General features: G+C 35.9%; 1 protein-coding gene across 1 annotated transcript; it reads left to right on the forward strand.

Moving 5' to 3' along the window:
• The first annotated feature begins 4,003 nt into the window (after positions 1-4,003).
• si:ch73-167i17.6 (regulator of G-protein signaling 9-binding protein) lies at positions 4,004-7,616 on the forward strand. The gene has a single exon (XM_026914289.3). It carries the CDS (start codon positions 4,721-4,723, stop codon positions 5,447-5,449), a length of 729 nt encoding a protein of 242 aa, XP_026770090.1. The 5' UTR covers positions 4,004-4,720; the 3' UTR covers positions 5,450-7,616.
• Positions 7,617-13,605: the final 5,989 nt, after the last annotated feature.

Here is a 13,605-nt window from a genome sequence, read left to right on the forward strand (position 1 = left end):
ATAAATGTTTACGCTTCCCAAGGAGCCAGGCAGTGAGATCCTCCCGCTTCCTAGGGGTCAAGCAGCGAGCTAGATCTGAGGCTTTCGTCCTGAATGAATCAAACATGACAGGAATCATCTTACAAAATTAAAAATAACTTATGAGTATTGTTGTTAAACCCTGAAATCAAAAAATATTTAATTATCTCCCATGCACATATTTACAGGTAGGTCATTAGTAATTGCATCATTAATGGGCTTTATCATAAACACTTTTGACTTTTTAATTTATATTTAAAACAAAGATTATTATTATTATCTGTTCTGAGTAAATGTAAAAATATTTTACATTTACTCAGAACAGATTAGCAGTGTAATGTGCAGAACATAATATGTACATTCAAAATAAAAACATTTTAATTATTATAATTTGTTATAATTTAGTAGTCATAGAAGTTTTTATGTAATCTCATTACAGTTTTTTTAAATGTAATTTTTATGAAATAATTTAGTTTAGTAGTATTAAGCATGTATCCATACATAAACTATTTTTTTGTCCTGTTGCAGTGGTGCAATACAGAAATCTGCAGTATGTGACAACCGCTAAGATTTGTAGAGCAAAAAAAACAAAAAAAAAAAACAACTGTCCTGAGTTACAGTACCAGTTCAGGACAGCAGAATTTTTGACACCCTTTATGGAAATTAACAAAGATTAATATATAAAATTAAAATGAGCAAATAAATAAAAAGATGTTTCTGTAAAAGATTGGAGACGCTCCTCAATGCAGAACTTATTAAGAGCCTTCATATACTTGATATATATCCTTCATTTACTGCTATATGTGATCAGTTCAGACCACAAATTTCAAAAGATTACAAAACCTAAAACTGAGATGGTCATTGAAAAATATTCATTTTGTCTCCAGCAGTCATTTCAGTGGGGATTTGGATGTAGGTTTTTGGTCATTATCTTGTAAAAAGTTTCATTTATGGCTAAGGCTTAACCTCCTGGCAGAGACAAGCAGATTTAGGGGTGAAATATCCTGGTACTCAGCAGAATTCAAGAATACCTCAATCTTCACAAGAGGCCCAGCAGCAGAACAGTTCAGCTGTGCTCATTTTCATGACAGGTGCCAATAATTACCACAGTATGAGCATACAAATATAAAATTGATTAAGTAAGATAAAAGGAAACTTGTGCATGATCTTAATATTAGTGTAACATGTATGGAGATTGAAAGCTGACAAAATTATTTGAATATGAATTTTGTATATTTGAATTATTTTTTCGCTGTGGTGTATTTCATAAATGTACATTTTAGCTAATTATTTTTTTCTTAGTTTTGAACTTGCTAGAGGTATCATGGTCACAGACTCACCCAAACTGGACAGTTGAAGACAGTTGGAAAAAGACTAATCTTCAACTTTGTGCAAGCTGAGATGCTTTTCTGCTCACCGCGGTTGTAAAGTGTGATCATATGAGTTACTGTATCCTTCCTGGGAGCTATTAACCAATCTTGCCATTTTCTTCTACCTCTCTTATTAACAAGGCGTTTCCACCCACAGAACTGTCGCTCACTCAGTGTTTTTTGTTTTTCGTACCATTCTGTATCAACTCTAGAGACTGCTGTGTGAGTCATTCCTCAGAGTCATTCCTGGCATTCATTCCTCTTGGACACTACTCACCTTTCCTGTAGTTAGTGAATAATTCCTATAGGTTACTGACTACTGCGAACACAAAGCAATGACTTTAAGAGGTTAATCAGCACTAAACGTAATCTTCCTCTATAGTCATCTTAATCCTTTCAGATTTGGGAAGGCCGTGCTGGTGGGGTGGCACAGCTGGCAAATGTGCTTTAGGAAGCTGGCTCAGGCAGAGGCCTGCAGGGACATGCTGTTTTTCTCCCCATGGGGCGATAGTTGGGATGGCATCCTGTTCTGCATGAGCGCAGCAGGTTAATGTGGAGCTCTTTCCCCTGTGCAGAGTAAACCTTCAGGGCGTCCCAGCAGATGCTGGCTCTTAGTCATCATGACTTTAATTGTTACCAGAGAACTGTGCCACCCCGAGCTCATTAGGGAAGGTGGTACGGGTTCCTAGTAATAAAACTTAACAACACTAACATGTCTGTGAAAACACGGAGAGATTAAAAACACTGATTAGTGAGACAGAGAGCGTTCACCTGATGCTATGTAAAGATGAGAATTCTATGAGAAGAAGTTGTGTACTATAATTAATTAAGACTTTTAGAGAAATGAGCCTTGAGGAATTAAATTATTCATTAAATATCTTGTAATTATATTTCGTTTCCAGTAAAAAAAAACATATGAAAACAAGATGATCTCGATTTACATTGATAATCAGTCTAAGATGTTCTAGTACCTAATTCATATATGATCAAAAATAAGAAAGGGTTAATTCCATTAATATTTATAGTATGGTTAGATAAAATATGTAAATACTTGAACAGTGACAATTTCTTTAGTCTTGCCTCCGTACTTAGACACATAAACAATCACAATTGAAGTTCAGTTTGCCAGTGTTAGCTTTAGTTTAAGAGTATTCACATCAGTTTTTCAGTCAAATCATGTAAAAATCACAGGCCTTTTATACATACACAATAGGGCAAAAATATCATATCGCCTATACCTGAAAAGATTAGGTTTGCTCACAAAGTGCCAGAAATATGCTAATATTATTAGCTTGGCTTATCTGGAATTGTAGGAGCGTTTACAAATTATTTGCAAATTTTTTACATTCATAAATTCTGTCAGTTTGTGATGAAGAAAAAGGTGTAGAGATGTTCTTATGCAAATTTTCAGTAGTTTCTTATGCATTACAGCCATTTTAAACCATTTACTATTCTACACAGCTTATTGTTAATGGTTTAATCATTTGTAATAAGTATATTTCAGTAATAATAATTGAAATAAGTTAAATCCATGCAAAAAAAAACACTGAGATACTCTTTATCAAATCTGCTACAACTTGATTAAGTAAGGAATAAAACATGAAGGGACGCGCTGTTTTAGGAAACTAATCAACGACAGGATGGTGTGATGCGGCCTGACATGAGTGTTTCCACCCCGACGTTGATTATTTTCACAAAACAGAATGTGCCAAAGTGTTTTATTATTTCTCTTCACCACACCAGTTTTCCAACCATTTCAATTTTTTATTTTTAATACACGACACATTATACTGTTTATCCATACTTACACTTAATGTTACAATGGATAAAATGTACTAGCAGCTACAATGATTGTTTTTATTTTCCATAAAAATGATCATTTGCAAATCTCAGCATTTAATTACTTTTACAAAAAAAAAAAGGTGGTTTCTGGAAAGTAAGGATTTTTTTTTTAGCTTTCTAATGCGGTGCTACTTGGATCCCTCTCTGTTCTAGGGTTCAACACAGAAGCTTTAAGGGTTCTCCTAAAGGGAAAAACACAATAACTGCAATTTTAACCTTTTTTTTTCTTTTTGCATAGAGGCCATACATACACTGATCATAAAACTTTAATAATGAATGTTTACTCCTTTGCTATGGATGTTAGCATAATCACTGAAAAGTAAAAACGAGCATTTCAGAACACTTGATAAACAGTTTTCTCTAAAAAAAAGAGGAATGCCAAGAGCTTTTCAGACCTTTTAAAGGCTGAGCAATGAATGATGCTGAATACTGAATGAAATTATTTGCAGTGATTAATAGAAATTGAAGGCAGTGCACTCTAAACCTAGGCTATGTGGCCCAATTTATGACTTTATTCTACCTTTTTTTCTGATATTGGCTTCATGCACACACTCCATATGAACATGGTGCTGCTCAGAATAAACACACTCTGTATCTCTGAAACATGCGCACAATCCAACAGCTGTCGAGTTTACGCTTTTGACTGACATGCACATGAGCCAATCACCATGCGTGTATAAACACAATAGTGTCGGCCAACCAATCAGCTTTTAGTATTTCGGGGTTATTTTTCCGGGAGCCTCGTGAACGCGAGATTGACTGGTTGTGTCAGTGATGCGCGTCCACGTGAGCTTCTAGCGGTATTTAATGGGCAGCGGCTCTGAAGTGAACATCTTTCTGCTGAAAAAAAAAAACACTAAATAACCCAGAACACTAAGGGGAAAAGACAATAAATGAGCATTTAAACGATTTTCGGACCCAAGAGTAAGCGCAAGGCGGTTTATTGCGCATACGCGGATGGTCTCCTGTAGATTTTTGTCCATCAGAAGGATTTTATTAGCATGTAAGATGTTTTTGTGAGCAGATGAGGACACGTTGCGTGTTTTTTTTAAGGATTATGAGCCAGGGATTGTGTAGGATATATTCATGACGGTGAAAAACATTGAACTTTGTCGTGTTGGGCATTAAGGTGTAACGCGTAAACGCCGCGGCGCACCGTAGTGTAGTGTAGTGTGTAGTGTAGTGTGTAGTGTAGTGTGTAGTGTTTAGTGTGTAGTTTAGTGTGTAGTGTAGTGTAGGCCACTGACGCCGACTTTAATCTCCGAGGGCAAAAGTAAAGCTGTTTGCAGATCCGGTTACTGCTAAGCCTGTGCGCTGTCTCGTCGGGAGCATGCGGGGAAACATGGCTGGAGAGGAGCTGAGCGAGACCAGAGCGCTGAGTGGATCTGCGTGGCTGTGGCGCTGCCGTGGAAACTGAGGACGAGCGAGGCGCAGGTTTCCACCCGACACATCCCTCCAGGAGAACTTTTCATCCATTTTTCTCCACAAATATGGGCAAAGACGAGTGCAAAACCATGCTGGACGCTTTAAACAAGGTGACCGCCTGCTACAGGCACCTGGTGTCCGCTTTAGGGAGCACGTCGGACTCGCAGAACCTGCGGGAAGAGCTGAAGAAGACGCGGCGGAAAGCGCAGGAGCTGGCGGCGGCCAACCGGACCAGACTGACCGCGCTGCTCAAAGACAAGAGCATCAGCAACGACGACCGCGCCGAGTACGAGCGCCTGTGGGTGCTCTTCACCAGCAGCATGGAGATCCTGGAGGTGGACATGAGGAGGTCGCTGGAGATCGGGCAGGATTTCCCGCTCAAGGTGCCCACGCGCCACTTCATCCAGACCGGCATGACCGGGAGCACGAGCACGGTGGCGGCTCGGGCCATGAGCATGCAGAACATGAAATACGAATCGGACGCGGGCATCGACACAGCCGATCTGAAAGACCTGGAGGCCGAGATCGCTCAGCTCGACCAGATGATGGAGGAGATGGAGATGAAGGTGCAGGTGGCGCCGTGGGCGGTGGAGGCCAAGCAGGAAGCGGGAGCTGAACTCAAATCCACAGTCAGCGTGGGAAACTCATCCGTCGGTGTCATCTCCATCTGCGAAGAGGAACCCAAAGATGGGGGCGAAGGTGAAGCTGGTGTCATGAGGATCTTCGCGGGCATCATTTTCACTGTGGTTTTACTCATTGCAGGAATTCTGGGATATCTGGTCGTCAATCTTTGAAGTAGGATCTTATTAGAGTTGTGTGCACACTAAAAAAAAAAAAAAAAAGATGACCTGCAGGATTTATTCTAGCCTGCATATTCACCTGGCAGGGTATGTGTGTATGTGTGTGTGTGTGTGAGTGAGTGTGGCTTGGACCTGAAAAACTGAAAAGCACATTCAGTAGCAGTGTTTCATGAATCAGAGGCTGTTTTGTGAATATAATGAATCCATGGGCCACATTTCTAACTCAGTATTATTACACTGTAAACAAAAAAACCTGGCTGTAAATTTTCCAGTAAATTATTGGCAGCACGGTTGGCGGTAAAGCACTGTAAAATCTACAGTAAACAACTGTAAAACATATTTACAGTAAAGCACTGCAACGTCTTACATAGGATAAAATAACATATAGTCCAGTACATTTGCTCATTTAGCTGATGCTTTGGCTGAATGTGCAACTGACACAGGACGGGATTTGAACATACAACTTTCTAATCTGTAACTCAAAAGCCTTATGCACTGAGCTCAGATGGCTTACATTGATTCAGTGCATTTTTTAGTGCGCATTAATTCAGTGGTAGAAGTGGTTGAATCGATTACAGATCATTGAGCTATTTTGGTGGTTCAGTGGTTAAGGCTTTAAGTTACAGATCAGAAGGTCATGTGTTTAAATCCCAGTACTGTCAAACTGCTAGAGTTGAGTCCTTAAGTAAGACTCTTAATCTTCAGCTCGGTTGAATCCTGCATCAGTCGTACGTTGCTTGCTTTGTTTTCGAAAATCAGCCAAATGAGCATATGTACTGGATTATGTGTTATCTTATACTATGTAAGATATCACAGTACCTCACTGTTGTGTTTTGCAATTGTTCACTGTAAATGTTACAGTCCTTCACTGGCAACTCTGCTGCCACTAAATTATTCTACAATTTACAGCTAGTTTTTTATCTATTTATTTTTTTTTTGCAGTGTATGTTAGAGAGGAGGATTTGCAAGCAAAAGACAAACTGAGATGATGTGGCAGATTTAGTCATTTTTGTGAGTGAAATAGCATCAAATCAGGCCAGGCTCAGTGTTTACAAAAGGACCAGGCGGCTTATCAGGGCTCTTGTGGATCTTTGCAGAAATATCATGTACAGCAAAATTGAGAAAGAATGTTTTCTTCCTTAAGGGATACTAAAGAAACTGGTTCTAATAGTTTCAGCTGTCGGTACATCGATTAGAAATCTGATTGCAGCCTAATCCTGTTAGTTTAACCTGAACCGGATCAGTGCCGTTAAATCCATATATATATATATATGGACTCTAGTAGAGTCAAATAGCCTTTCATTGACTCTCTCTGTAGGGTCTGTAGATTAAAAATTTCAGTTTTTTGTAGCCCAGGGGTGTCAACCTCATTTAAGGTGAGCTGGACCAAAAAATTCAGATTAGGGACCGATAACACATCAGGAACGCCCCTTAAACATGTCCATTTATCTTCATTTATCTGAAAGCTACAATCTAAATGCACAAACACACTGAACATGTAGTATATAACCTACAAAACACATGAACACACTGCAATTCATTACCAAGACAACAACCTTTATGGTCCAAATTATGGTTTTACTATACAGCGTCTTGCATAAGTGAATGTTAAAACCTGGAACTGAATTGGACTTAATCAGTAATAAATGTCAGGTTTTTTTTTTTTTTTTTTTGCTAATAAAGAATTACATACCATTAACACATTTTTTCAGTAGCTGAGTTTATGACCCTGAGTTTATTGCTCTATTTTGCATCCAAAAAAGAGACTAGCTCTTTGTTCGAATCTTTAAAATCAATTACAAGACAATTTTTATTAACCCCTTACACCCTAAGGGTATTTTAAAGCAGTTCCTGTTTAAATGACATCCCCAGAACTCAAGGCGTGAGTTTATCTATCTATCTATCTATCTATCTATCTATCTATCTATCTATCTATCTGTCTATCTGTCTGTTTATTTATTACAATGATGGTCAATTTATTCATACCAGTTGACAGAAAAGCTTTTAAAATGTGAAGAAAAAGTATTCTCATCAGGTTTAAGGATTTCCAGGCTAAGAAAAACATTTGTTCATAAAAATATATCATGGCATTACATGTGGCTACCTGAACCACAGAATCATTTTTATCAATGTTTAGAATTTTTTAACGCAATTATTTTTTTTTTAAAAAAATGGACACCTGTGTTTAGCTGCTAACTAAACTTTATTCATTAATAGATGGTTAGAGTTGTATGTCGCTATAAATTTGTACATTGCTCATGACAATGCAGTAAGGATTTTTTTAAAGGAGAAGTCACTACACACTCTTAAAGAGTTACTGGCTGACACCCGTATAGGATCGTGTCTTTGACACCCCTGCTCTAGCTTTTGTCCCCTTGGACACCCAGGATCACAAAAAACAGATTAATATTTTAATAGAACAACTTTTCCAGGCCTAACAGATCTCTAATACATATATACGGCTCAAACGCAACATTTCTAGCTCAAAAACGTACAGCAGTCCACTTCACAATAAACAGCTGAACAGTGTTAGCCTTCGAGTCTTTACTGGAACCAGTATTGCAGTCTTCTCATCATGTCCACGCATCATATCAATTTCTTAGTTGTGCCTCAGTCCTACAGAAGTCCCCTTTAGATTGTACCTTACAAACATGGCTATGACTTTAGGCATTTCTCCGCACACTGTAAAAGCAACAACTGTATAGTGAATCTGTACATAATGCATATTCATGTTGAAATAGTGTACATACAATTGAATATATTTATATCAATAAATAATTTAAACAAATTTCTTGTCTTGTCTGACAGTGTAATATATGCTTCATGTGTTTTAGAGACTTGATTAATTTTCTTTACGTGTATTATGGACATGCTAGTAGCCTTTTTCTAGGTGTATTAGGAGAAAAGTGGTGTCAAAAAAATGACCAGAGAATTGGCTATTTTTGTTTTCTTAGTTTCCTTACATGACTCATGCATTTGATAAGCAGCTGATTGATCAGAAGGTGTTGATTAATTTTCTATAACAGCAGCTGTGACAGTAGTGCCAGCTGTGAGGCATATCACAGGTTTATATTAATGTGCTTGTTCTATATTTCCACTTTAACAACTTACAGAAGGATTACAATGGTGGAAGCTACACATAATCAAAGGCCAATAATAAACAAATAAAAAATGTGTTTTAATTTAACAAATAAAAAGGTATAATTGTATATATAATTTGTGTTAATATGAAATTTTTCTGTAAGGAGATTAACATTTTTGAAAGGAGTCTCTAGTTTCAGCGCTTTGTAACAGTCTGTAAGTTTTCTGACACTGGGAATTTTTCAGGAAAAAAACCTGAAGACAAAACATCTTTTGTGGTTTTTCAGTAACATGACAAGCTGCATTTTTGTTCTAATTAACTTCGAGAGAGAGAAAAAAGTGAGTTTATAGCTGCTATAACGTTAGGGAGAACAGGAACTAGTTTGTTGAGCCTGTTGTGCAGATGTTACACAATGTTAAATGTATCTATTAACAAATAAAAAGTATGATGTGTCATTCTTTAATTAATAAAATAATGTAATCATGGGCAAAATGCTGTGATCTAAGAGGAATAAAACACTTTGTAACTCCCCTTGGCAATGGGCCACATCACACATCACATCTCCCCTTGGCAATGGGCCACATCAATGGGTCCTGTCGTTCATTAGTTTCCCATAATAGTGCCTTTCTAACACTGAAGATCACTGTACAAAAAAACAAAAAACAGAAGGAAAGATTAGTTGGAAAAATAAAGGGAAACACAAGTTAATTTATATTTGTTGGGGAAAGAAATTTTATTTTTATTTTACAAATAAAATGGCTGAATGTGTTTAAAATACTGTATATTACTTAATTCCTAATGACTAGTAAAAGTTTAACAAACATAATTGCATGAAAGAGGCATTTTGCACTTCTTTTCCGCATGAGACAAAATGACCACAAGAGTAATAAAATAAAATAACTTCACATTCATGTATCTAAATCACTCAAATGTCATAAACTATATGAGAACAAACACTAAATATTAGCTCAGGATGTTGTTAAAAACAGGTTAAGTGTTGGCTATCAAGATACACAGATTTCGCTAAATAGCTAGCATTAGCAGATGAAGCTGACCTGAGATTTTTTAATGATATTTTATTTCAAAATGTATTACGTAATCGTTAATGGCAACTAAATAAAATTTCCCTAACAAAAAACCAAATATATTCAACATTTATGTGGGTATTTAACATAAACGTAATCGCATGAGACATGAGGCATTTTGCGGCCCGACCCCATGACACAAAATGGCACCAAGAGTAAATATAAAATAGATTCACATTCAAGTGGCTAAATTTCTTCAACTATCTGAAGTAACACACAATTCTTTTTTTTTTTAACATTTAGACAAACATTAAATCTGTATTAGACTAGAATGCTGGTGACAGCTTTAGCTAAGTAGCTAGCATTAACAGGCTAACCTGAGGTAAATTGTTTACATAATTCATTTTTGTTTTATTTTATTTCAAAATGTATTACTGAATTGTTAATGACAACAAAAAAAGATCCTCACAAAAAAAAAGCAAATAGATTTAACATTTATGTGCTTATTTAAAATTAGCATAATAGCACGAGATGGCCATTTTTGCTAGCATTAGCAGGACAGGCTAACCTGAGGTAATTTTTTATTATAAATTTGATAAATTCTTTTGCGATGAATCACAATAATTGCCAGTGGCATATAGATTATGTTTAAACCACTTTGGGAATGTAATAGAAAGGACTTTCCCTCACAAGCAGTGACTTTAGAAGAAGATTTATAAAAGATTTATTAGATTTATGATAATTAGATTTATAAAATATTGTATTATGTAATTTCATTTCATTCTTCTGAGCGATTCCCTCAAACACAAAGTTATTAAGCCTCAAAGTTGAATAAAATATATGAAATAATGAACTAATCTTTGTAAAAGTGTAGCTGTGTAACAGAAATGTGATCTGTAGCAGGGTTAAAACGAGGCGGGGGTAATTATTTATCATACATGTTGTTTATATATTTATTTAATTTCACACACTCATTTTTTGCTTTGCTTCTTCTTTGCTTAAGGCCATTTTAATATCTGATTTCCCGAGTGCACTGAGAGTGAGGGATTGAGTGATCGCCATGGTTACTGCATCAAGCACCTATCTTTCCTCCGGCAGAGGCGAGTGGTGTTCGAGCATCAAAGACTCATTAGAGTGCTCGTTGAGGAAAACTTGGGCGAGGAGTGCTTGCTCAGTAATGGGACACAAGTACTCCAGTGTTGCAATGAAAATGCAGTAAAATACTGGATCAGTAGTAGTAAGAGTAGAAGTAGTAGCAGTAATAGTAGTAATAATAGTAGTAGTAATAATAATAGCAGTAGAAGTAGCAGTAGTAGTAGTAATAATAGTAGTAGTAGTAGCAGCAGTAGTAGTAATAGTAATAGTAGTAGAAGTAGAAATAGTGGTAGTAGCAGTAATAATAGTAGTACTAGTAGCAGTAGAAGAAGAAGTAGCAGTAGTAGTAGACGTAGAAGTAGCAGTAGGAGTAGTAAAATTAGTAGTAGTAGTAGTAGCAATAGTAGTAGTACTAGTAGTAGTAGAAGTAGAAGTAGCAGTAGTAGTAGTACTAATAATAGTAGTAGAAGTAGAAATAGTGGTAGTAGCAGTAATAATAGTAGTACTAGTAGTAGTAGAAGTAGAAGTAGCAGTAGGAGTAGTAATAATAGTAGTAGAAGTAGCAATAGTAGTAGTAGTAGTAATAGTAATAGTAGTAGAAGTAGCAGTAGTAATAGTAATAGTAGTAGAAGTAGAAATAGTAGTAGTAGCAGTAATAATAGTAGTAGTAGTAGCAGAAGCAGTAATAATAATAATAGTAGAAGTAGCAGTAATAGTAGTAGTAATAGTTTTAAGCTGAGACGAATAGACCTGTGATTTAATCCCGAAATGATTTATCCAAGACACTTCATCAGTTCATCAGAATTCAGCTCAGAACTGATGAAGCCTCTCGGGTGAGTGGTGAAGCATCTTCATCATGACAGCAGCCTCCCTGCCTACTACTAAACAATTCAATGACCTGGATGAATAAATTCCTCCATAAATATGTGATCAACAATATTTTTAACTTGTGCATGGTCAGTCTGGCAGAGTTGAGGTAGAGAATATTCTTCAAACTATGCCACTGATATTCTTGGGCTGCACCAAAAAGATTTAGTTTAAATAACATTTAGAAGGATTTATTCTTCCAAGTTTTCTTTTAGATTTAATTCGAGGTGTATTACACCACCGTGTGTGGAAAAAATACAGAGAAATTCTACTTAAGTGAAAGTGCAGTTCATGTCTTAAAAGCTTAGTTAAAAGTGGACGTATCCAGACAAAACTGTATTAAAATGAACTAAAAATGTAGTCAAGTATTAAAAAGTAAACAGTAAATGTTTTACTGATGAAATTAGGTTAATGCTATGTTTTGATGCAAAAAAGTAACTTTTATTACTTATCTAAAACTGAAAGAAGATGATTTTTTTTAAAGCAACTATGCTGTTTTGCCTGAAAACATCATTCAATCTCTCAACATCGTTGAAGTCTGCTGATCATAAGCATGACTAATGCTAATTAATCAGAAGTAAAATGCCCCTTAAATAACCAATGTCTAGCTAGAATTTGACTTGCTGCCTAGCCAGTTATGTTAGCTAGTGGATATGATGCTAGTCTAACCTGGTATTATCGTAGAGAACAGGCAAAGTCAGTTAAATTTAGCCAGTTAATGTACACAAATTAGCAAAAGTGTTTTTTCATTAAGTATACTGAAACATTTTACTGAGGTAGGGCCAGGGGCATTCATCCTCAAGTTCCAAGTAACCATCTTTAGATGGTTAGCTATAGCACTAACTACATTGTGTAGTTTGAGAAGGTCACGGCAGATGACCGAGTTGGAATGATTCTTGATCATTTTTTTTTCTTTGATGAACTTGATCGGATAGTAAACTGAAATGATTGGATGCTAAACTGAGCCCATTTGACTGATGTATAGCGTGCAGTCATTGGCTGGATGAGGGAAGAAGAGATTTTCATGATTTATAACAAGCACTTTGAAAGACGAAATAAAAATTTAAGAAGTAAAAAGTAATTTTTTTCCCCTTGGAAATGTAATTAAGTAAGAGCAAGTAAGTATATAATTTTAATAATGCTCAAGTAAAGTATTTTCCACCCTTATTTTCACCAATTCATTTTAAACAAATCAGCGATTAAAACATCAACTTCTGATTACAAAACTAACCTAGGATTTTTTTTTCTAGTAAACAGCAACAATTTATTCCTAAGATCATTCAAATCAACACTTTTATCTTCACTTCTGAGAAGAAAAATCACACAAAAAAAATGTTTGTTGCCAGAAATCCACTAATATTTCCTGCAAAGTAAATATTATTTTGATTATATTGATTATTTTTAAAGTTTGGTGCCACAGGGTTTATAGATAAATGTTGATTTAATTCCAGGTTAAGGTTTAATCCATGTTGGTATCTTGATGCTAAAATTGTGATGCAGAACATTATCCTTAATGACAATTTTGCATTTTAGATAAATACCTTAAATAAATTGAGTTAAAATCATTTACTTATTATATGTAAACACTTAGTACATTTAAATGTGGACACTTTTTTCCCCTTTCGTTATGGTTTTGACGAGTCCCATCCTCTTTTTTCTGAATTAAATTTGAATTTATTATCCATATGTTCACAAGAACTGTTTCTTTGTGCACTTGATACTGTTGTGTAAAGTTTATACAGACTCAGATAGCAACCTAAGAGACGCAATCATTTCTACCCAAGGCTTAAAGTTTAGTTAATTAGTCTCCCTGCTGTGGCTTGTGACTCATGAGTTCATACCGACTGGAGTGAGGGCTTGTTAAGGGCAAGAAAATCAATGACATTTAAAGGCCAAGGCACGCCTCCAACAGATAACTAGCATTTACAGTGCCAGAATGAGAGAAAAATATATTTTTGGAATGGTTATAATATTTCGTGGTGCTATCCATTTTTTATGGATACATGATACATGTATGCATGGATTCAAATGTCTTAATTGTTCCTTTTCTTAAGATTTTTTGTGATTATTTTGAGAATTCC

This window comes from Pangasianodon hypophthalmus, chromosome 6, assembly GCF_027358585.1.
Source record: "Pangasianodon hypophthalmus isolate fPanHyp1 chromosome 6, fPanHyp1.pri, whole genome shotgun sequence".
Taxonomy (NCBI): Eukaryota; Metazoa; Chordata; class Actinopteri; order Siluriformes; family Pangasiidae; genus Pangasianodon; species Pangasianodon hypophthalmus.